We start from the raw sequence: 24,756 nt of genomic DNA on the forward strand, positions 1-24,756 counted from the left end.
TCTTATTATCTTTGACTTCTCACAGGAATGGTCGCCTTCCCATCACAAGAAGAAGGCCGCGGCATCGTCCGCATCAGCAGACACAATGGGCAGCATGCTGACACTAGATGGCGGAGTGATGGGCAGTACCATCCACCTGGCAGGTCAGTTGGGCTTGGAATTATGCATTGTCAAAGTCCGCACAGAGAGTCCACTCTGAATTCAACGGGGATGTTAATTGTAATGCTCAATGTTGGCTTAAAAGATGTTGTGAAATACAATGCTTGTTTTTGGTATTTCAGGTACCAACTTTGAAGTGCAAGATGTACTTTAAAAGTATATTAGTCATGTTTACTTCAGTGAATTTACATGTAAGTTTACATGTAAGTTAACAATCAACAATGCATCATACACAGGGTTGGTTATAGAACCAGGTATCAGTATAGATAAGATGACTACATATTTCTATGTTTTTGTGGTAGTAGTAAAAGGAAATAGAAACTAATTTTTTCTTTTTTTCTTTTTTTTTAACAGTTCATTTACAGATAACTTGTCCAAAGTGTTCATTAAATGAAGTAGAAAGTACTCATGGTTTAAAATGGTATTGAGTTGATTTAGCATCAACTTTGAATAAGCTAGCTGACTTTTACAAGATAATGACAACTAAAAATTAGAATTTAACAGTGATTTCTGTGACTTGTTTCAAATTGTACAAGTGATGTGTGGGTTGCTGGTTGTGATGACGTTTGATCCAGCAGAATCCAGTGCTGACAGCCGATCCATACCTCCCACGGTCCGGGAGCACTTTGTCTTCGCCGAGATCAGCGGGGTGCTGCACCACTTCTGGGTGGAGGGCAGCGTGGTCCATGAGGGCGCCAAGCTGCCGTCGGAGAGCAGCCTCACGACCATCAGTTGCATCGCCTGGAAGGGAGAGACGCTGGTCATGGCGGATTCAGACGGGAACCTCGGGGTCTGGGATCTCAAGGCTAAGATATCAAGGTGAGGTCAAAGGGCAGAGGGCAGAGAGAATGGTTTTATATCCCTTCATGCTTTCTGGTTACTGGTTTTTCTGTTCCCCGATTTCCAGCCCCCCTCCCCCTCCCCCTCTCCCATTCCCCCTCCCCCTCCCCCTCTCCCATTCCCCCTCCCCCATTCCCCCCCCCCCCCCAACTCCCATTGGTCATCTGTACTGCGCGCACATTCCTGATTTTTCGGGAAAAGGGATGGGAGGGGGTAATTTTGCTGGTTTCCCTTCCAGAAGCCTGTGATAGGGTATCAAAATCCTACCCATTTCCATCCTCAAATGGGGTATCTCTAAGAATCTGGAACAAGCATATGTGTATGGTCAGGTCCCTGATCCATCACTCCATTCTTTTGTCCATCCATTTTGGCCATTACTTGCCACCACTATTAACATTTGAATGACATGATGTGTCCTCGGGAAACATTCCATTACATCTCTGTCCTTAAAAGGATTGGACTTGGAGTCATGAGGTCAGAGATCACAGAATCAAATCAAGGCCAAGATTTCCTTGTTTAATCATCTTTCCAAGCAGAAGATCTTCATTTTCCTCAGTACCTTAATGAACCATTGTGAGGGAATGCACTTTGCTCATGGTATGTGATTATGAAACAATAGTTTGTGATGTCACTGACCATATGCTGGTGTGATTAAACAGAAATGGAATGTGCCTCTGACAGTGTTTCCCCCCTTTTTTGAACCAGGAATTATCCGACGCACAGATCCAACATTAAGAAGCTGAAGTTTGGTCCTGGGAAGGGGAACCTGAAGCTGATGTTCCTTTGGAATGATGGTGTGGACATCTGGGACTGCAGGGAGGTAAGAGGCCCATCACACCGTTCCTTTGAACCCGTTGAGGACGAGTCCAGAGTATACTCGGGCAGGTGTCTGTGGGAAATGCATGTTGTAGCAAAATCAGTCCATCTTCAACCGGTTTACAGCAAGCTCTCAAAATAAGTTTAATGATGGCGACTGAGAAAAGGCAGGTGAGAGTGAAGAAGGTTTCAAAGAAGAAGGAGAGACAGAAAGTGCATTGGGAGAAGAATTATATGAAAAAAAAGGAGGATGTACAAGTGAAATGCCTTACTGTATGGGGTATTTCTTTTTTGTTGTTGGTGTTTTTTTTGTGTGTGTGTGTGCTGGGCCTAGCAACACAGATGTGTTCAGTTTCACTAAGTGTTGACTCTAGTGATAATGTGAAGTTACATGATGAAAACAACATAATCAAATTATCTGAGTGGTATCATTTCTCGTGCTTTCAGAGAGCACAAGTCTTTGAAACTGTCCATGCTCTGAAGCACTCACTGTGGAAGGTAGTGGTGATCACTCACTGGAAAATTTGTGACCCACCTATTGTGGACAGCGAAAACCTGTCTATCAGTAGTTGCATGCATTGAGTTCATTTTGACTTCTGTGGCACACACAGCTCATTTTGATTCCTATCAGACACTCTGCTCACTGTGTTGTTCCGTGGAACAATGATATATCTTTTGTTGGCAATAAGAGTGTAACAGTTTGCTCCTTGACCTGTTACACTAGATGACCTGAATCCACATGACTTTAGATGACCTTTAGATAACCTGAATCGACATGACTTTAGTTTGTGTGACCTTCTTCTGACTCGTGGCATTTCAAAAACCCCTCAGATGCAGGCCCTGAGTTCGTTGAAGGGCAGTAAGGATGACCGAAAACCAGTGGACATGGACTGGGCAGCCTCGGACAAGCCTGTGATCGTCAGTGTCGATGGTTGCCTGCGCGTCTACGACGTCCACTTGAAGACGTCCTGCTGGTCAATAGCCGATGCTGAGTTTGTCGGTGAGTGTAGCCTACTTTGATAGTCTTCAGCAAGCCACTTCGGTCTTTATGTCGCATCTGTTTATAAAGTGATCCAGTTACTCTGGACATCCATTTGCTCTTCCGAAGTACCTTCTCAGTTCTGAGTAGTCATTTGGTCACTTTCATACTGTACAGTTTGTAGTGTGATAAATTTTTCTCCTATTTCATTTGTTTACTTTGTGTGAGTGAAATTAGCATTTTATGTAACTTTCCATTTTACAGTGAATGGTGATACACTTTTGAGTTTTGATGTTTGGCTCTTTTTCTGCTCCTGTCAGAACCCGTGTTCAGCCCATACCTGCTGTCACCCAAGGCAGCCCTGGCCATGAAATACACCATGCAGCACCAGCCCTGGAACAAGACTTACTCCCTACAGCTCACCAGTGAATAGTGAGTTCCAAGCTTGAGTTAAAGTGTACCAATACCCTGGAAATTGAATTTGTGTACAGCTAGAATACACAAAAGACAGCCATCGTTCACCTGTGATAGCCCCTGAAAGTATACATGTTTCGATAGATCATATCATATCTCTATAACAATTTGGCACTCGTGCTCCGTGCGTCTAAGTTCTGCTCGGTAAGTGCCAGTACTGATGTGCACGTCTTCTAGCTGTACACACATGTTTTAACGAATACTATCGAGATTCCATGTTGATCGGTTAGCTGATCAGCATGCATGTATTGCAGGTAGGGTCAACAAACAATGGAATTCAAGCTGCGGATATTTAAGGTTTGCATATGCTCCCTGAGCAGGCACCCAAAGTTCATCAGGAAGCAAAGGTAGAGACACAAGAAAGGGTTCTTTATCATTGGGAAATTGGGCCATTTTCTGCATATGTGTACACTTGTATGTTGGTGGAAATGAGCTGCTTGGCAGAGGTCTGTGCTCTCCGAGTGCTTCTCTAGTGGTTGTCCCCGCCGAACGAGTTCGAGCAGGGGACTATGAAACGGGCTCCATACGTGTGTGTGTCCGTCTGTCCGTCTGTCCGTCTGTCCGTCCGTCTGTGCGTCCATGTGTGATCAAAATGTTCAAAATGCTACTCCTTCGCCATTTCTGACCCGATTTTGATTCTGTTTGCTTTATATGATAGCACTACATGGGAGCTTTGAAACTGCTATACAGAATTTCAGTTGTGACCTTTGACCTTGACCTTTGACCTATATTGTACATTTTGCTTCAAAATGCTACTCCGCTGCCATTTCTAACCCGATTTTGATTCTGTTTGCTTTATATGATGGCACTAGGTGAGGGCTTCAAAACTTCTACACAGAATTTTGACCTTTGACTTCTTTGACCTTTGACCTTGATTTTTGACCTATGTTGTACATTGCCTACAAAATGCTACTCCTTCGCCATTTCAAACCCGATTTTGATTCCGTTTGCTTTATGTGATGGCACTAGGTGAGGGCTTCAAAACTTCTACACAGAATTTTGACCTTTGACTTCTTTGACCTTTGACCTTGATCTTTTTACCTTTCTTGTACATTTTGCTACTAAATGCTACTTCCGGCGGGGACATATATTACGCACCGCGTAATTTCTACTTTTCCTTGTTCTTTTAAATGTTTGTTTGACTTAAAACTCTACAGTGAGACTCCAGATGATGAGAACATCATTAAATCAGTCAACCAGCAGCTTCAGATTATGCCCAGTGATGTGCGGCGCTTCCTCCCGGAGTGCCCCCACGGCACCGCCCAGCGCTGCCTCATCGCAGCCAGGCTCTTCGGGGACGAGGCGGAGGCGGAGTTCTGGAATGTCGCCCTCTACTATCTGCGCGTCGAGCGCGTCAAGAAGAGCCTGGGAAAGGTGGGTAATCTCTGTCCAGTTGGCCAGAAAAGCTCTAGGTGTCTGTTTGTGTGTCCAGTTTACCTGTGGGAGCAGTGATTTAAAAATTTTCAAGATATCACATTTGATGCATGTATGTGTAGGTCTGTTGTATCACAAAACATCCCACAATATAAGATTTCGCAATAAATCCTAGAATATAAGGAGATATCAGTATTTTTTCTTAATAAACCATAACTGTAGATGGTTTAGTCTGGAAACATTTTTATTATAACTATTGTTCACATTTTGTGTATTTAACAATACTTAAAGTAATGGTACAGTATTGGTGGAGATGAGAATTGGGCTTTTAAATTTTTGCAAGATACCAAGAAAACACTTATGAAATAGTCAAGAGCATACCATTTTAAGAGGAATTCAAAGTTTTTTTGGTGAAAATCGGATTTGGAATGACTGAAACATCTAAAAACAAAGTGAAACAAAGCGATCGTAGTAAAATGTGGGTCCCACTCTTTATTAAAATTGCTCTGTTTTGGATATCTCAGCCATTTCAAAACCAATTTTCATCAAATAAATGTTAAATTCCTCATGGAATTACATGCTCTTTTATATTTCATAAGAGGTTTCTTATTATCTCTCCAAAAAATGTTAGAAACCTGACATTAGGTCTCAACCAAAACTATATGATCCCTTTAACATTGATAATATGGATTCAAATTTTTACAGTGGTTGTTTCTATCACTAACTCACATTTTAGAACTATTTAAAGCACTAATGCTGGGTTTTTGTTTCATCTGCAAATGGTAAATTATGCCTTTAATATTTTTGTGTATTTTTAAATTTGTGAATAGCACCTGACCCGCGAAATTCACAAAAATAAAAACCTTGTGAGAAAGTCGGCATATACAGTATTAAACAAGTGAATAAGTAAAAGTTAGGTGATTGTTCTGACTGTGGATTGCGTACTCCATAAATATTGAGATAGAAAAAGTGTACATAGCTGCATTCTGCTGAAAATGAAATGTTCATGCAGTGTGGGATTCTTCAGACTGCCATAGACATTGCTGATTGCTGATCTTTGCAATATTTGTGTTTTCTCCACAGTCAAAGGAAGACCTATTACAGGATGATCCCCTCGCTGAGTTTGGGGTGGAGCCACCCTATGACCCCTCCCCTTTCCATCAGACCGAGCCCCTCAAGCCAACAAGCCCCGCCCTTCGGGACCTCCCCCTTGACATGTGCTACGATGTGCTATGCGATAACGGCACATTCAAGGTGAGCGATTATGAGGTCACACCCCCAAAATAGCGCACGGCAAGAAATTATTGACATGTTTGACTCATTAAGACAGTAAAGTTGGGGCCTTAATTCAAAACTTTTCCTTCCCTCTCACATGAAAGATGCCATTTTAATTTATCACCAAAGAGGAGTGATGCAAGGACAGATATCATTCACAATGAGTTTCACCCTGCTACTTTGATTGTATGAGTTCTTACTCTGATAGTTTCATGTCTCACATAATTCTCAATTTATCCAGCCAAAGTAGAATCACTCAAATGGATGGAGTCACAACCTAGGGCTAATCTATAGATGTCTCTCTAGCTTTCCAGTCATAGCATTTAGTCAGAAGAACAAAAGTGAGAAAATCATCATGCTCAGTTTATGTGGATTTTTCCCTGTGTTTTTCAGTGTAACTTGGTGCATTGTTGCTAGCAATGTGCTGACATGTTCAGCCAGCAAAGTGGAATCAGGGGCATTGTCTGCAAGAAGAAAACGTTTCAGTCTTTCTCTGCTTTGAACCTCAAACACGCAGAAATACCAGCTGGAGAGGATTCTGTTGCATGATGGGAAGCGCACGACGTACGAGCACACCATGAAGTGTGTGGAGAACTTCACTCTTCTCGGACAGGTACATGTGCTTTGAGCTTCTTCATGCAGCATGTGACTGCGACAGACTAAAGCATTGTAACATTTTCTAACCAAAACTTTCCAGACCAAATGTTACTGATATCATGCATGTACATGTACCTTCGTGGGAAATAATGCTGGTATAAATCTGAAAGTATATTCTACCAAGTTGTTGACTTGTTGTTGACAATGTAGTGTTTAATGCAGTTAATATTGGGCTAATTTCTTTATAGTCAAAAGAGTCATTACATTACAACAAGGTTTGATTTATACTGTATGAGCTGAAATTTTCGCGTACAAATATTTTCGCGAATTGCTACTCGGAGGACATTTTCGTGTATTGTTAATTTTGCGGTTGCGAGAGCCTAACTGAACTTTTAATACTTACAGTATTTGCGCGTTTTATTTTCGCGTGTTGTTATTTTCGCGGTTCAAAGGCGATTCGCGAAATTCGAGAAAATAAAACCACCGCGAAAATTTCAGCTTGTACAGTACTTGTGCATGTGTATGGACAGGCAAGTTGATGGCATGAACATACGATAATGTACATGTATTTCAGAGGACCTTCAAATTAACATAATAAAGTCTGAAGGGATAGATAATGTTCTGGTCAACCTGATCCTGCGATGCTTTGTTGAGTGTTATATGACAGGCAGTACAGAACAGGATGACACTCTTGTGCATTTAGTATTATTTGCATTCACATTTACATAAATATACCACGGTACCTCATGCAGTAAGTTGTAATGCTGTGTAACTGCAAGAACACCACAAAATGTATCATGAAATACTGTGGTATTTGGGAGGTAATTCAAACTTTGCACAAAATGTGCATATAAGATTTGAGTTTGAATGGTGTCACAAAATACCTTTGATTATACAGCAGTGTATTTCTTATGTAACTTTACACCAAAGACGCTTAACTGAAAAGACAGGAAGGTGCGTGCTAATCCTGTATAAAATAAATGGACAGCACGTGGTCCTTCAGCATATTATGCACATCACCTGAGACCACTCAAAGACACCTGATAAACAACAACAACAACAACTTCAAAGACAGCGCGTCTCAGGTGATGTGTGTCTTTGCCTGAGACGTGCTGTCTTTGAAGTTGTTGTTTATCAATTGTCTTTGATTGTTTTAGCTCATGTTGTTGCCAAATTTTTACCTCCACGAAATAATCCTTATTACTTTAAAATCTTATTCTTCAAAATAATCCCCTTAATCAAAAAAAAGCTAAGACTATAATTTTTAAATCTTTTTAAGATAATGAAAATACCACTACCTTTGGAAATGGATGATGTTTCTAGGTGTACTGAGTTTGTACTTAGCTCTCTTTTGTATCGTCATGTAGGGTAGCCATTTTGTTTCCATTATTATCACACGCCTTCCTATGTTCCTCTACTCTCTACTATCTTTGCTTTACACACTACTTTCTGTGTTCTCCTGGCGTTCGCCATGCTTACTTCGGAGAGAAGTACTTACAGGCCAGAAATACCACGGGAATTTGTGAATGTGAATGTTTCAAAGTAAATTACCACAGTATCTGTTACCATTCACCAACATGGTAATTTGAATGTGAACGGCACGCACTGGCATAGGAATCAGGAGCACACTCTGACCTGACTGGAATTTCGCTGTTCATCGTGTTCTCCCGTGCAGACCGACAGGGCTGTGCAGCTGCTCCTGGAGACAGAACCCGATAATGACAGCTACCTCCTGGACCTGATGCGGGCGTGTCTGGTTGCCACGGCGCAGGAGTCCGGCTCCTCCCAGAGTACCATCAAGCTGGTGGCTACCAGCCTCATTGCCAATGGAAAACTGTCAGGTAGAGGAATACTAGAAGGAATACTAAATCTAGAAGGTAGTAGCCCTCACAGAGCTGCAAAGTAGAATTGTTTTTGTACCTTCGCAAGGGAGGAGTTAGTTTTCATTACCGTTTGTTTGTTTGTTTGTTTGTTTGTTTGTTTGTTTGTCTGTGTGCAAAATAACTAAAAAATTTGGACACGGATTTAGATGAAACTTGCAGGAAAGGTTGAGAATGACGCGAGGAACAGCTGATTAAATTTTGGTGGTGATCCACAAATTTTTAAGGATTTTATAAAGGATTTTTGATATTTTGGCAGGTAGGGTCAATGAACTTGGGATTTCAAGCTGCGCATTTTTGAGGTTTTTATACGTGCACTAAAGTGCATGCTCTAGTTTCTGTTAGGGCGAGGCGTGCCGTGCAGCTTGAGGGTCTATGGCGTAACAAAGGTGTCTATATTGGGAAATCGGGCGATTTTCAGCATGCATACTAGTATGTATGGGTGGAAATCACTGATATCTGTGGAAGAACAAGATCATCGGTGGAAATGAAGTAGCTGCTTGGCAGAGGTCTGCGCTCTAAGAGTGCTTTTCTAGTTTTTCATGAAATTATGTACTAGGGCGTTTTATTTTACTCTTCTCCTTGTGCCACCTTGTGAAAGGAGAAGAGAAAAAAAAAAGCCTTTCATGTATCATTCGCATGAGATCATATATTTCTATGTAAGAATCAAGTCCATGAATATTCTGTTGTTTTAAACAAACAAAGTAGAAGACCAATATAGTGACAATGTGTTCTGGGACTTTTAACTATAATTACATATTGTTAATAATAGTTGCATCATTGGCTGTTATCTGGGACTTACACCTAACCACCCACATAATAGTAAGGTCATCCGTATACTTTGATATATCTTAAATCAGTAAGCTGTCTAGGTAAAGAACACATATAATGATAATAAAGAAAAAAACAGACACTTGTTAAAACAGTCATATTTTCCATCCGGATTTCTCAAAACGTTGTATTTGAATTTTGGTGTTTTACAAACCCTGAAATATTACCAAAATATCAACAGAACAAAGTGAATGTCACTAGTCCAAATGAGTTTGTTTAAGAGTCAATAGTATTACACTATTACTTCTGTGATGTTGGATGGTGCCAGAAATAGCACTCGACTGGAAAACAGGAGAAAGCCATGCTTGTTTAGACTAATGTTCTGCTGTTGTTGGGTTCTGCCATCTCTTTGTTACCATGGTTACAGAGGGAGTCCAGCTACTCTGCCTCATCAACAAAGGAATTGATGCCTGCCGCTATCTCCAGACATACAGCCAATGGTACCAGGCGGTGTGGCTGGCTAAGGTACGCTCCAACTTCGTATCAGTTTTACCCTTGTGAATTCTAACAGCCATTATTGCAGTTCAAATATTTGCAGTCTTATCCAAATACCAAAGCAATCAGTATTTTTTTGTTTCAATTGTGGGACAATACTGAATACTGCAAAACCAGAACTCTTTGCAGTGCATGAAACTTATGCAAATTTTGAGAGGAGCCGGGATTCTTCAAATGCATGAAGGAATTTGGTCAATCAGAGCCAGGATTCGCAAAAAATGTTTTGTCCACATGATGCATTGAATGCCAGTGGCAAGTTGGTTTTTACAGTATTCTATTTAGAAAACTTCACCAAGACCTCCCTGATTTCAGGTGGTTAGCAGGCCATGCTCACATATCAGCTCACACACAAACTGATTTTGTTGATACGATGCTTGCTGGCATTGTAATGTAATACAAACAAATGATGTCAATAACATCATTTTACTATGGCCTTTAGTGGCAGTCATTAAAACCAGAGCATTTCTAGACTAGGCAATAAAGCAACGAGAAGCTGCTGTTCTGAAAATGAAATGCTAACAATGTTGTGTACCGTAAAACGGGGTGAATAGGGACGGCGAGGTGAATAGGGACAAAACCGAGAAAAGTTTTTTGAATGTGCATGTTTCAAATTTGCTTGAACTTTTTTTCTTGTTTTTATCACAGGATGGAAGGACCATCCAACAGTGTCCAGAAAGTGGTCCTCCTGATGTGAAAAATTTTTTAAAGGGGACAGGAGGTCCAAATAAAAAGTTTTCAAAAAATCACAAAAAAATCAGGGCGGTCAAAACTTTTCTGCTCCTGTGGCCATTGATTAATGAAATTCACTGAAAATGTTCATGAATCTAGCCTATTAGGTCCTACAACACACCTTTAAATTTGAAATGAATATTCCAACAGGAATTTGTGACAGCACATTTTTTCTTCTCTTGTGCAAAAAAATCAGTTAGACTGGGGTGAATAGGGACACCATGGTGTCATTTGATTGGCCCTTTAAATTTTCTGTATGATTAACTATTATAATGTTATAAATTGCTCTGAAATGTTTGTTATGTCCAGCTATTTCCAAAAGTGTGAATTTTTATTCTAAATCTCCTGACAAGAGAGCAATAAGATCTTTGGATATGTGGCTTCACTTTTGTGTACATAGATGAGAGTGCCCAACTTTGCTGTCTTGAACCCTAACTTGGGGAGGAAGGGTCTGGGAACCCCGGCCCCACCCACCCTCTTGGGAATTCTTTTCACCGCCTAAGACAGGCTAGGACTTTTCCACTTGTATTTCATGACCCTTTTCTCTGTCTTCTGCATGTTTTAATGCCAATAACACATCTGTTTGGGTCAGACCCATACTATAGGTGCCAGCTTATAATTGCTGTAAGAACTCCCAAAATATCCCCGACATCATAAGAGTCAAGTTACACTGAATTTAGAGTGTATGAATAAGATTGTACATCATGATTTGCCACTTGAAGAAGAAGTGGGTTCATATTTGAGTGCAATTCAATGGATTAGTAAAGTTTTGACTAACTTTTCAATCTTAACCTTTGACCTGATGGGTCACATTTTTTTATATCAGCTCATTTTGTTGGGCTGTTGCAATTTTTGTTAAAGATTGATTTAACAATGGAATAGATTGCTCTTAAATGTTTGTATATCATTTTTAAACTCTGTAGTTGTTCCCTTAATCCAATTCATTGGATGGATTGAAAAAAAAAAATGCCTCCAAACAGCTTTTTTTGGATCAAAATTAGTGCTGTCCCTGTTGACCCCAAATTTGGGGTCAACAGGGACAGCGTCATTTTATCAAAAAACATATTAAAGGTATTTTAGGTGGACATAAAATAACCACATAAGATTGAGTCTCTGGGCTGCATGAAAAAAAATACAATCATGAGAACTTAAATTTGTCCCTATTCACCCCGTTTTACGGTACTGTCTTTATAACTCTTTGTGATAAACTATAGAAGTAACAAGTGAGATGAGAGAACTAGACATGATTGAATGATTGGACTTTGAGGGAATGAGATTGGGTCACACAGTGGCACATTGTTTTAGGCAGAAAGAGAGCTCAAGTGTAAACCTGACTGTTAAAACCATACTGTAATTTCACACCATCTTCATGTTGCCTTTTAGTAGAGTAAGATTAGCTGAACAAAGTGGTAGAAATTTCAGCAAAATCTGGCTTGATGCAAAAAAAAAAGCCACAAAAATCTAAAAGATCAACATGTTTTTTATTTACTGTCAACAGCAACCCATTGCTTCCTCTTAGGATTGTACTGTAATATAATAATATCCCTTTCATGAAAAAAGGGCGCCGTTTCTGTAATTTGTTTGGCAATCCGCATGGACCACATTCATTGACATCCAAGCTGTTGTATAATACAAATAGCATATGAATAACAGCACTACTCATGCAGTGGAACAAGATTTCACACTCGGTGACAGATGAGGCACACTATACGACTCGGCCCTGCCTTGTTGAGTAAGAGTGACCCGTCTGTCACCTCGCACAAAATGTTGTATCATTGCACTTGTGACCGTTATACTCAATAGATATCCATGTTCAGGTGTAAATTTTCTTCAATTTGTCTCCTTCTACAAATGAAATTAGATATCCATGTTCTTGGTCCTCTTCTCACCCCCCCTTCCCATCATCCAGGTCCGCCTCAGTGATGCCGAGTGCCAGGAGGTGATGCGGCGATGGGTGGAGAACCTGTGCAGCCCCAGTGTCAACCAGAAGAGCCTCGCTCTCCTGGGACTCCTCTCCATGGGAAGCTTCACCAAAGTCCTCCAGATGCTTCTCAGGTAACCATGGCGATATCCATCCATGCACTGTTCTGGCTAAAGTGACGATGAGGATGGTGATGTTGTTTGATGTGATAATAACGTTGGTGAAAATGATGATGAAAATGACAGTGATGATGATGATGTTGTTTACAGTGGTGATGATGATATAATGATGGCAAAAATTATATTGCTGACTAATGATGATGGGAAGAGAGATATTGCTTTTAATGAGTTGGATGATGGTGATGATGATAGCAATAACTTATACTGTGATGATAATAATTGTAGTACAGATGATTATGACAGTTCACATTATTTACCAAAAGTCAAGACACCAATGATTCTGTATAAATCAATATCTGATGTCAATGGTGTTGGCAATTTTGAAACTGATTAGCTAACATAATGGTGTTAGATGATGACTTCATGTAATGTCATGACTGCACTATTTTGTCAGGAATGAAGTAATAAGGCATGAAGTAAAAAGTTTCCATAAGCAGGGCCGGCGGAACCAGGGGAGCCGAGGGGGCTCGCTCCCCCCCCCCCCCCCCACACACACTTTTGCACATTACATAGGGTGTAACCACTTTGATGTGGGAACGCGGCTAAGGCCCCTTTTTTTTTCTCGCTTGTCAGCTGAAGAAACCCAAAAGTGGAATCAGAAAGTTGCCTTGAAGACTTTTTTTTTCTTTTGCTTGGTAGCTGATGAAACCCGGAAATGGCACCAGAAATTTATACTCCCCCCCCCCCCCACTTTTGAAAACTTTGCATTCTTCCACTTGGCAATTTGCTGACAGTTTGATGTGATGATGCCCTCACTTTTGTGTGCATCTTTTCCTTGTATTGCTGTGGTTGACAATGCCTTTACTTCTCTCTCTCTGTCTAGTCTTCACTACTACGACCGGGCAGCCATGTTTGCCGAGGCTTGCTTGGAATTTGCAGTCCTGCCTGAAGATGAGGAAACAAATATCCTTTTGTGGTTATTGATACTGGCATTAATCACTGTTGGGGCAACAAAACTTTGTATCTCAAATAAGTCAAATGCTCAGGAGAGCTAAAAAAAAAAAAATTAACAACAAACAAACATGGAAAGGCAAAGCATTATAATGAATGGGATCACCTTTCCTTTGACATACCATGATGGCTTCTTTTCTTTCTCTTTTCTTTTTTTGAAAGGACAGCTAGAATTTTTGGAACAGATATCACTTGACTGATTATCTGATGATTAATCTAAACATTTTCACCAAAATTTGAGATACAAACTTTTGACGCCCCATTGATGATATATTTGACAATATTAGTTTAGATTACTGCGACAGTTATGTTAGTGTTAGATCACTGTTACTGTTACAGCCAGGGGACTCGAACCAGGGACCTTGCAAATTGATAGCCCTGGGGGGCATTTCATGAAGCATTTTGTCGGATATTTTTTGTGACAAATTTGCTCTCAGCCAATCAGATGCAAGGATTTCCGTAGCTTATAACAGTGCATCAGAAAAATTATCTGACAAAAAGTTTCATGAAATGGTCTTACCCACTGAGCCATGAAAACTCTTCAACATTTCTGACTTACTCATAAATCGAGGAAAGAAAACATCTGATAGTTTCTTTAATTGTCTAGTAGCTAATGAGGAAACATTTGCTGTAACTCCATGTGTATGTTGTCCTTGAAAGGACCATTGTTTTGATAATAGTGAAAGATGGCCATAGAAAGAGGAATGATTGAGGGAAGTGACATTGGAGAAGTGTAAGAAAGGCAAATAGTGACAGTGGAAGGCCATTGGTGAGTTTCCATTAGTGCAACCTCAACTCCAGCTCACCGCTGGCCATCGGCTATCACTGTTTGCCTTCTTTACACTCTCGCTGTGTCACTTTCCTCCTTCACTCCCCTCTTTCTAGGGTCTTCTTTTTTGCCAACCAGCAGTCTTTTCAAGGACTACCATACACATGGTGTTATACCACAAACCTCTATTCCTCATTTGCATCTCCACACAAATTTTCAAACAACACATATGAAGAGAATGTTTAGTTGCTGTCAGTTGACATGTTTGAAGTGAATGTAAAAGTGTCTAACAATAATGACAGAAGTACTTATTCTTACTTGTGTCTGTATGTGTATCTACTGTATGTTTGTTTGTCTGTGTCTTCATGGTTGCACCCCTATAATATAAAATCACAGGATTTGTCTGTCACTTTGTAGCATTGTGGTAAAAACTGCCTGAAGAACATGGTACATTTTGACAAAATCTCAGCTCCAAATGCATTCACAGATAATTGCCCTTGAGGCAATCTCTTCGTGTGTGAGTGCCACAATGACCAACCAAGTCAAGAGGGCAGAGATTTTTCCTTGACCCCAAAGCCTGGTCATCCACAGTCGTTGCTGGAGAAGGTGTTCCTGGAGTACGCCCGCTACCTGCTGGCCCTGGGCAACAAGAAGGCCTACGGTCACTACTGCAACAAGGCTGCCGAGAAGGCGGACAAGGTCATGCAGGACCTGGAGTGGATGGAGTGACCACTCCTTTGCAGCGGCAGTGCTGGGAGGATGTTGTCGTCATGGCGATGAGTGCATCTCGCTGGATAGGGGCCAAGGTGGCCTTCCTTCGGAATGCAGTTATTAGCATTTCTTGTGTTGCAACTCTGTGATTTCAACAACTCCATGCAAGGTGTACAGTGTATATGGTGACCAAGAGAAGCCAAATTTCCAAAGCCAAAATTTGAAGTAAAAAAGACAACAAAATAAAGTAAATACAGTATAAAGCTTGACACTACACGTAGCTGTGACAAACTTCAAGTTTGCCATGGCTGGGAGTATTCAGGGGTAGTTCATATTGTGATCAAGATTTCAAACTTGCCACAGAATACGATCAGTGTTTTAAAAGACATTCATGTTTTGCAGCAGATGGCAGTGACGATGACCGAATTGCCATTTCGTTGTATTGCTTTCACAATATTATTTCCATTATTATTGAGGTTTGCGATGGGTGATGAATTTTGATCACATTTGAGTAAACTTACCTAACTACGATCAGTGACATCTGTTATTACGTCAAATCCAAGTCTAATTTATATAATTTATTGCACGAGTATGTTATACTCCAGTGAAAAAAAAAAGAAAGAAATATGTATATATCTAGTATATTATTTTGTCATGATTCTCTGCATAACTTGCCATTGGGTTTTATATGATAGTATGTATAAATATGATTTGTAATACATATACAATTAAAATGATTATTTACTAAAGACATCTTTAAACCGAAAACCTACCTGCTGGTTGCCAGACTCTGTGACTCAATGATTCACGGTAGTCTCCAAGAAATATGCTTAATTCAATTATTTATTTGTAATCCATGTACCTGTGTATGCCACACTAACAAAGCATTCCAAAAGAGTTTATTGTTGGTCAGGGCGGGAAAGACCAGGAAGGGGGGGGGGGTGTTGGGGGTGGAGAGGAGCATGTATGTGTGTGTTATATAAAGAAAAGAGAGAGGGAGTAGGAGAGCAAGAGAGAAAGTGGGAGCATATGTGTTTGTATGTGTGTATTTGTGTGTGTAAGAGAAAAGAGAGGGGGAGGGGAGATGTATTGGGAAGATAGAACAAAGAATAGAATTGAGTGAAAGCTATGGTGGGAGGGGGAAGAGACTTGAAACTTGTTTTAGTTCCAAGTTTGGCTAGTATTAAGAGTAGATCTACTTTGTTTGTCTATTTTTATGTTGCCTGTTGTACCTCCCCTGTTTCTGACTGAAATTTCAGCATTGTTTGTTTGAAGTTTTCATCTGAAAGAGGTAGGAGCTTAGAGTAAGGACTATCAGCAATATTGACAGTTTCTTGTACAAACAGAATAAGATATGTTTCTCATAAATATACTTCAAAGAAACAATTATTATTATACAGCATCAATTGTGTCCTGTATGATGGGGAGATATGTGTGATTTCACATTGGCAAATCAGGAATATTCATCAGTTTCATGAATTGTGAATTCTTTTGAGCCTCTTCTAAAGTTGACAAAATATCAGTAGATCAAAGGATTAAACCATGACCAAAAAGATTCTGAAATTCCCATAGAGTTTGCACAGGAGCTTTCAGGTTCCAGCAGTCAATGACACGAGTGGGTTATTTGCTGCCACAGATCAACAGGAATGTGGTTGTATTAAAGCTTGATTCTTTGCTTGCCAAAAATTGTAATCCCATCAAAGGGCCCTGAGCTTTGACCTTATTCCCAACATTTTAACATCTCGATGTGTACATGTACAAATGACGGGAGAAAGTAAAAAAAAATGATGGTATTGTAATAAAGTTTTTGTTTTTGTCTAAACTGCCATTGGCACCCTTTAGAGCACTAAAATGCCTGAATGTGTTCAGATATCAGATAGTGCAGGATAATATTAGAGGTGAAAATCATGTTTATGTATTATCAAGTGTATATAAGAGCAAACTTGGATGTTTATCATTCAGAAAATAAGAATCCTGCTAACTTTTGATGTATATAGCCCTATTCATGTTTAATGCACCAAGTGAAGTGTAGCAGTTCTATACATGTACTGTATTTCATTGATATGCTCACCAGCAAATGCTGTGTCATTAATAAATCCATTTGAAAATGCCATGAAGATTGATTTTTTTTTTTTCATTTTGTCCATTTGTGAATTCAATCCCTGGCTATTTTTTGAGATGTAGCAATGTGTTCACAGCAAATGTACTTCAGATGTGCTGGACCAGAAATGGAAATCTGTGATGGTTTCAAAAGCTCAAGTAGTTTTGTAGAAACTTTTCTTTTCTTTCTGGTCATAATTTACCGTTTCTGCAAGCTAGACAGCATGACTTTACACTATGAAACTCAAACGTCAGTGATAAAATTTTTCTTATTTAATTATCATCTTTTAATGTGGACTTGACTGCATGAAAACAAGTTACAAGTAGCAATTTTAGTCTAAAATTTTATATAATGTATATATATATATATATATATATATATATATATATATATATATATATATATATATATATATATATATATATATAATTTAATTTTTTTTTTTTTACATGCAGCCATCCTGCTTTTTTCATATGTCACTATTCCTGTTTCTTCCACTAAGACTTGCTCCATACATTTTGGTCAGAGATGCATGTACACGTAGGTGTACCCAATAACCAGAGGCCGATGGCCAGAAGTTGCCATTGCCACAGAAATCAGTGCAGTGCCCTCGATGTTTTAACTATTGAGGAAATTGTTATTTTTCACGTTATAAACAACTACTTGTACATAGGGTCTTGTCAATAGTAGATTTATGTCACCATGGGGTAATCTTGACCATGGTGTGCCCCTGTAGAAATGTGAGATGAATTTACAGTCTCTAGACTTCTCAGAACAGAGTAGTACCAGAAAGTGAACTTGCATCCATACTGTCCCCTCTTTCCAACCACTCCATCCATGGATGCCAAACGCACACCTTACAACAGAAACTAAAAATTATTGCAAGCTTAACTTGCAGCTGTCATAGGCAATTCAAATTCCCTTATATGGTCCCCTCCCTCTCCTTCCACAAAAAAAGGAGGAAAATTATTATTATTATTATTACCTCCGCCAAGGGAGGAGGTTATGTTTTCGTTACCGTTGGTTTGTGTGTTTGTTCGTTCGTTCGTTAGTTAGTTTGTCCGCGTGCAAAATAACTCAAAAAGTAGTTAACGGATTGGGATGAAACTTGCAGGAAAGGTTGAGAATGACACATGTAATAAACGATTAACTATTGGTAATGATCCGAGAATTCTTGGGGAATTTATGAAGGATTTTTAATGTTTTGGCAGGTAGGGTCAATGAACTTGGGAGTTCAGGCTGCGCGTATTTGAGGTTTGCCTGCGCGCACTAAAGTGCGTGCTCTAGTTTCTGCTGGGGCGAGGCGCGTGGTGCAGCTGAAGGCTTATGACGTAACAAAGGCTTCTATATTTGGAAATCTGGCGACTTTTAGCACCAATGTTGTGTGTACGTATGATATCTCTATGGGAGAACAAACCTGTATGATCAGTGTAGTGGTGGAAATAAGCTTCATGCTTAGCGGAGGTCTGCGCTCTCAGAGTGCTTTTCTAGTTTTGTTTTGTTTTTTTTGTTAGGAAGAAAATGTGGAGAAAAGTTTCAATATCAGCTACACATTGATACCCGAGAGTCTCAGATTTCGTGAAAATTTCAGTTGACATTTATTCAAATGTACATGTATAAATATATACAAAATAAACCTCTTGCTTTTATGTGTAAAACTTGGAATGTTACATCGAAAATGTACAAATATATACATCACTTTATATACAGGGCATTAAAAAAAAGGTAGCAAAATGGTCAAGTCTCCTAGCATCATGAAAAAACACAAATCATAAACATATTCATAATGAAAAGAAATAGGAAGTACAAACAAAAGGATGTGAAATGCTTCAATATCTCATAATTGAAAGCATTTGCCAAGTGGATATAATCATACAAATATGACAAACTGATATCAACACATACTTCAAAGTAATACAGGAGGTCAAAGGTCAACTGAATGACAGTAAGCAGCTACACTTATACAGGCACAAACTTTGTTTCCCTTGCCTTACACACCACTTCATTGCCAGAGACAAACTTTGGGTTGTGCGTGGGTGGTCAACTTTCCAGTAATAATTTTCTCAATCTCATCCATACACTCCTTGCATTTTCAGCACCTTATGAAAGATTTGATGATTTTGTGTGACATTTCTTTTTGTTTTTTTCCACTGATGAACATACCTGCACACTCGTGCATCCATCTGCAAACAGCAAAGGATGATTGGTACAAGTATAGGTTTTTTGTTTATTTGTTTGTTTTTTCCCATGAAGAATGAAGTACATACATGATAAAATATACACAAGAGCAAAGGAGTCTGAACCGTTGACCCGGTCAGCAATGGTCAATACACTGATAAATGATATCACGATGACAACATATGATAATCACACACACACATAGGAACACATACCACAGTCCCATCTGTTATTCTTCACGTTGCTTACACTACTACTTGTCGAGGATTTAGCAATACTTCTGGAGTGGAACTAATACCACATGTGATTGAATTACAACTCATTTCCACAGGACGGATTTTGAATTGTGAAAGACAAGGTGACCTTTGTTCTCTCTCTTTAGTCAAGGTGGAATAGATAAAGATGATGAAAGACAATGGAATGTTGGAGATTTTCGTGATATTACAAAGTTTAAGGCAATTTTTGTCTCTTTTGCATAATGGCATTTGATCACGGACAAAAGTAATCCTTTGTTCTGATGGCTCAATAATGAAGACCAATATTTCAAAATGGTTGTTCAATATACTCTGGTGTACACAAATATATAACTTTTGACAAAGCCAAAAATATACTGTCATGGAGGTAAATCATAACTGTTCCATTAAATGGTTCAAGAGAATACTAAGGGGCACATCTAAAATTCAGTTGATACTTGATAAAATGTCATGACAGTATAATAAGTCTGTATTTTCCCTGCTACTCTAGCATAGCTCTCTTTCAGCACATGATATTACCATTGATAGTATTCATTCTTTAACTGACTCTGAAATTTCCAACAATTATAATTTCTTGTCATCCTCAAGATTCATTTCAATCAATCCTGGACTAAAGTAGTTGATGACAAAGCTACTCTTTTTCTCATTCAGCCAATCACAAGACATCGCATTATGGACAATAACAAAGAACCCCATGGCTACATTATGATAAATAACATTTTGACAAGAGTACTGCTGTGTAGTCGGTTACAGCTCGTTATTCCGAAGGTTCGTTATTCCGAAGGCTCTTTATTCCTAAGATTCGTTATTCCGAAGGTTCATTGTTCCGAATTTCATTTTCAGATTAACCAATCTTTGGAATAACGAACCTACGGAATAACGCCACAAATTTTCGGATTAACGAACCCTTTTTAATTTTCGGATTAACGAACCTCTAGGTACAGAGAATTGCGTGTTTCGGATTAACGACCCTTCGGAATAACTACCCTTCGGAATAGCGAACCTTCCAAATAACGAACAGCACCCATGTAGTCAGCCTCATTGCGATCAGATGAATGAAGCCTCTATCTCAAAAAAGTTTCATTAGAATGTTTTCTCTCAGCCTTACCACATATCATCTCCCTCCAACCTTGCGATTGCTCTGACTTCGCTGAGGGACACATTGTATTGAAGAGGTGTGGTCAAATGCATGACCATAGCAGACCGCAAAGCAGTTAGCATTGTGGTCTTTGTCCAGTGGTTTGCTGGTCACTTGTGGGCAGCAATATCTACACCATCAACAAACTACTGCATGGAGAGAACTCCAAGATCACTAAGGATCATTCAGTTGCCTTGTCAAAATAGACTACTTCATTTGATTATAAGGTTGAAAACATTGATGCAACAGATGCATCTTGGAAAAAATAATCAACTTGTACTTTTTTTCACCATGTTGATGTTATGCAGTGCTTCTATTGTCATATCAGGCTTCACCGAGTGGGATATAATACAAGACTAGTTAAATATCAAGGTTGACATTCAGCAGTTTCACGCTTCAGCAATAATTCCTGAGAATTGGAATTTCATAGAACTGAAATTTCTAAAGTTATATCATAAGCTATCCTTTCCATACTGTCACAGGATGGAATGAGCTCTGTCATAAATGTGATGGTACATAAACTCAGATTCAGAATTCTCACAATGAGCGCATTAACCCATTTAGGGCGAGTCCCGAGTACACTCAGGCAAGGGTCTATGAGAAATGTGTGTCGTGGCAAAATTAGCCCGTCCTTAATGGGTTAAAGAGCTGTGAATGCCAGACTGGTATTGCTGAGCTGCATCCCATTCCTGGTTAATACAAATGGTGGCTATTCTGCAGAGAGGTAGTGGCTGCTGCACTGAACTCTTCATACACTTCTGTGACTTTCATATTAGTGAGTCATTTTCAAAAGGCAATACCTAGATATATACTTGGGGGGGGGGGAACAAAGATGGTATCCTGTTACAGAACCGCTGATAGGAAGACAGCAAATGAGGACAAGCATAATTCAGACAGTGTCCAAGTCTCACCAGAAAAAATATTCTTTTTGGAACACAAAACTGCATATCTTCAGCAAATTGTTCTTTAAATCAATTTGCCTGATTTAAAATGACATGAAGAAGAAAGGTGAAAATCATGCCAAATTTATTACTTAAAAACTTTTCAACTTGATCTTCAACCTCAGACTTGTGACTAGCTTGCATAATAAATAGTTATAAATTTTTATCTCTGTAGCAAAAGAAACCCCTGTAGATTGAGGAGAAAGAGTCTTTCTTCTGATGAGTACCAAAAACTGGCCTCCACATACACCTCACAACTCATGCTTGACTTGATTTCACAGGACTGACTACTCATTTATTCACATCTAGTCATTAGTCACATGTTTGTGATTCTTCCTTGATATGTCTGGTATTATAACAGCTACCACCTTTCTTAGATTTTTCTTTCATCATCATAATTTCCTTTTCACAGCACCCTAAGACAGAAATTTCTTTATAAGTCCACATTTGACTGCTTACACACCCTGCAATGTGACATAGTTTTAAATGTAACAAAACTTAACATTATATTGATCATTTGGCACAAGTGAGTTTAAATATCAAATTTCTGCAGCAAAATGCTGCTAAAAAAATTTAACAACCTTGTCAAACTATTTCTTATTTCATGCTGAGACACAATAAAATAGATGTCAATCAAAGTCATGGGTGTACACACAGGGAATTGTGTATATAATATTTTATTTCCTTTAAATTCAACTCTCATGGAGAGGTAATTAATTCTTTGAGTCTTTTTGAAGGTAAAATTTCACTTACATATTGCAGAACAAGGAGAGATCAAATTCAAGCATTTTGATTGAACATCTCAATTGTAAAAAAAGTTAATATGATCTTCTTAATGTTAACTTATCGATATGAAAGGGAAAAAAGAGATTTGTATCCCACATCAAGTAGGAATAAAAATCACAGTGTATTCTTGAGTTTCCTCTGCACAATCATTTTATGATAAAAGATCACTCTGTTAGTACCATTTGACTTGCTCTTTATTCGCTGCCTGGAAATGCTTTAGCAGAATCATTACAAACGTACAAGACCGACTGTTTCTTAAGCCAGAACATGAGACATTTCGAACAAAATCTTGGCTGTAGCAGCATGACATTTAACATCACCTTCATAATGATTGGTAGATGGAGCATTTTGACTGAGCAGAACGATAAAAATAATAATAATGATAAATTGAATTAATAAATACACAGGAGGTAGATGAAGAAATTTGTCTCTGTCTGGGTATGGGGCATTCAGTGCCTACCAACGGTCATCTTCTGGAAGGCTGAGGCCAGCTTGCGCCCCTTGTTGTCCGAGGACAGCTGGTGGTAGTTGGAGCTGTGGCGGGCAGCCAGGACGTGGATGTCCTGACTGCTGAACTCCTCCATCCGTTGCCGTAGCAACCCCTCCAGGCCTGGGTCCAGCTCAAAGGAGTACGAGTGCTCCTGGAACATGCGAATCTGGTCCACAAGCTTGGCAATAGACCTGGGGTGACACATTGGCAAACATGTTAAAGAGTGCATCACAGTCAAATGATCTAAGGGAAAAAAATGGATCTGAACAAAAAGACTGGAATGTAGTAATAAAGAGTTACTATAGCTTACTTCAAGGTATAAAACATTTTGGAAATAATCTAAAGAACTCTGGTGTCTTTTTGCTTTTACCTACGCTCGAGATCATTTGCTGATAGTAAAGACATAGGGCCTAATAAAACCTGCAATATCTCTCTCTCTCTCATCTTCATGATAAGACAATCTAAATAGACATTGCACCATGGTGACTGGCATTTACGTCCCAACTCTTTTATCGTCTAGTATTTGCAAAAGATTGTTGTTTTGTGCTTGGTTTCAGTAAGATTTTGAACAGAAAATGCAAGAAAACATAAAGACAATCTTGTGCCAGCCCATATGCAGATAACAGAGAGATCTGGAAAGTGATGGCCATATAGCTGAGGTTGGAGTTTGTACTGAAATTGTAAAAGAGGCCTAAGGAGGAGAATAGATTCATATGAGGAAAGATCAAGAAAAGCTTGAGGTTTCTGAAGCATGGTTGCCATGGCACCCACCTGAGTTTGGTCCACTTGTGCATGCCGTTGGTCAGCTGGAAGCCCCCGATCTCCTGCTGCTGGACATGGAGCAGGAAGAGAAGGGTGGCCGGTAGGGTGGGGCAGGTCTTGTGTTTCTCACCCCTCACCAGATACTCACTGTCTCCCTGCAGGAGAACCCTGGAGGCATTGAGGTCCTCGTACACCGCCACCACCTTGGAGGGAATGTCCCGCCAGGCCTGATGTCGAGGGAGGCAAAAGGGGGAATACATTGAAAGCTGGTATTCTGGAGATTTCACTTACTCAGTTTTAAAGGTGGATCTAATTTGATCAAATTTGATCTGATCTGATCTGATCAGGGCCCCGTTTCATATAAAGTTGATATGATAGCAACTCTAGCTGGAATGACAATTGTCACGGTAATGACAAGAATCCAGCTTCCTGACTGGCTGTTGCTATTGGAAGTTGCCATTCCAGCAAGAGTTGCTATCCTAACATCTTTAATGAAATGGGGCCCTGGTTTTAACCCTTTATCTGCTAAGGGATTTGGCAAGTGCATACAATACTACAGGGCTTTTTGTGACAATCGGGTGACAATTGGGTGCCAATCAGCTCTCAAAGCACACAGAGTGTTAACAAACTTGACCATGGTATACAATTACGAAAAACTCCACTTCCACAGTCTTGGTAGAAGATTTAGTAATCACTTGAAAGTATTATTACTGTGCTCTCACTATGCCTGCTCAGCACACAACATAAACTAACCAAATGAGCACACGGAGGACATACATTTGTACATGTATATACTCGTTAGTGATATCTGTAGACAAGTGAAACATTCCTACAATGTTAAAAATATTTTACATTAACAGCAATCAAAAGTTCGCAGAGGGATGCTTGAAAAGAGACCTCAATGATTTAGAAACAATGGTTCTGGGGACTAGATGAGGATCTATAAAATGTGTCACTCACAGGAACTTGTCTGACGATAACGTTATCCAGGCCATCCAGAATCTGCACACAGGTGGCAAAGTTGCGCAGTTCAAAACACGTCTTGGCTGCAGAGATGAACTTGCTCAGGATGGCAACCTGCGCCTGGATGAAGTAAAAGATTAAATAAATCGAAATAAATTGAGTG

At 39.5% G+C, this 24,756-nt stretch overlaps 2 protein-coding genes across 2 annotated transcripts in view; one reads left to right on the forward strand and one right to left on the reverse strand.

Moving 5' to 3' along the window:
• The window catches only part of LOC140241497 (WD repeat-containing protein 11-like), a 28,871-nt gene extending 12,967 nt beyond the window's left edge, over positions 1–15,904 (forward strand). The window contains exons 12-24 of the mRNA XM_072321225.1: positions 26–143; positions 738–978; positions 1,705–1,819; positions 2,647–2,815; positions 3,115–3,226; positions 4,426–4,642; positions 5,726–5,896; positions 6,435–6,530; positions 8,190–8,355; positions 9,593–9,690; positions 12,359–12,504; positions 13,373–13,452; positions 14,859–15,904. Coding sequence (XP_072177326.1) covers positions 26–143; positions 738–978; positions 1,705–1,819; positions 2,647–2,815; positions 3,115–3,226; positions 4,426–4,642; positions 5,726–5,896; positions 6,435–6,530; positions 8,190–8,355; positions 9,593–9,690; positions 12,359–12,504; positions 13,373–13,452; positions 14,859–14,998 — 1,869 coding nt within the window. The 3' untranslated portion in view covers positions 14,999–15,904. The remainder of the gene's footprint in view (positions 1–25; positions 144–737; positions 979–1,704; positions 1,820–2,646; positions 2,816–3,114; positions 3,227–4,425; positions 4,643–5,725; positions 5,897–6,434; positions 6,531–8,189; positions 8,356–9,592; positions 9,691–12,358; positions 12,505–13,372; positions 13,453–14,858) is intronic.
• Positions 15,905–22,171: 6,267 nt separating this feature from the next.
• Positions 22,172–24,756, reverse strand: part of LOC140241400 (uncharacterized) — a 59,759-nt gene continuing 57,174 nt past the window's right edge. The window contains exons 15-17 of the mRNA XM_072321131.1: positions 24,591–24,713; positions 23,640–23,857; positions 22,172–23,059 (exon numbers count right to left, since the gene is read on the reverse strand). Coding sequence (XP_072177232.1) covers positions 22,828–23,059; positions 23,640–23,857; positions 24,591–24,713 — 573 coding nt within the window. The 3' untranslated portion in view covers positions 22,172–22,827. The remainder of the gene's footprint in view (positions 23,060–23,639; positions 23,858–24,590; positions 24,714–24,756) is intronic.

Source organism: Diadema setosum, chromosome 18 (genome assembly GCF_964275005.1).
Source record: "Diadema setosum chromosome 18, eeDiaSeto1, whole genome shotgun sequence".
Classification (NCBI taxonomy): Eukaryota; Metazoa; Echinodermata; class Echinoidea; order Diadematoida; family Diadematidae; genus Diadema; species Diadema setosum.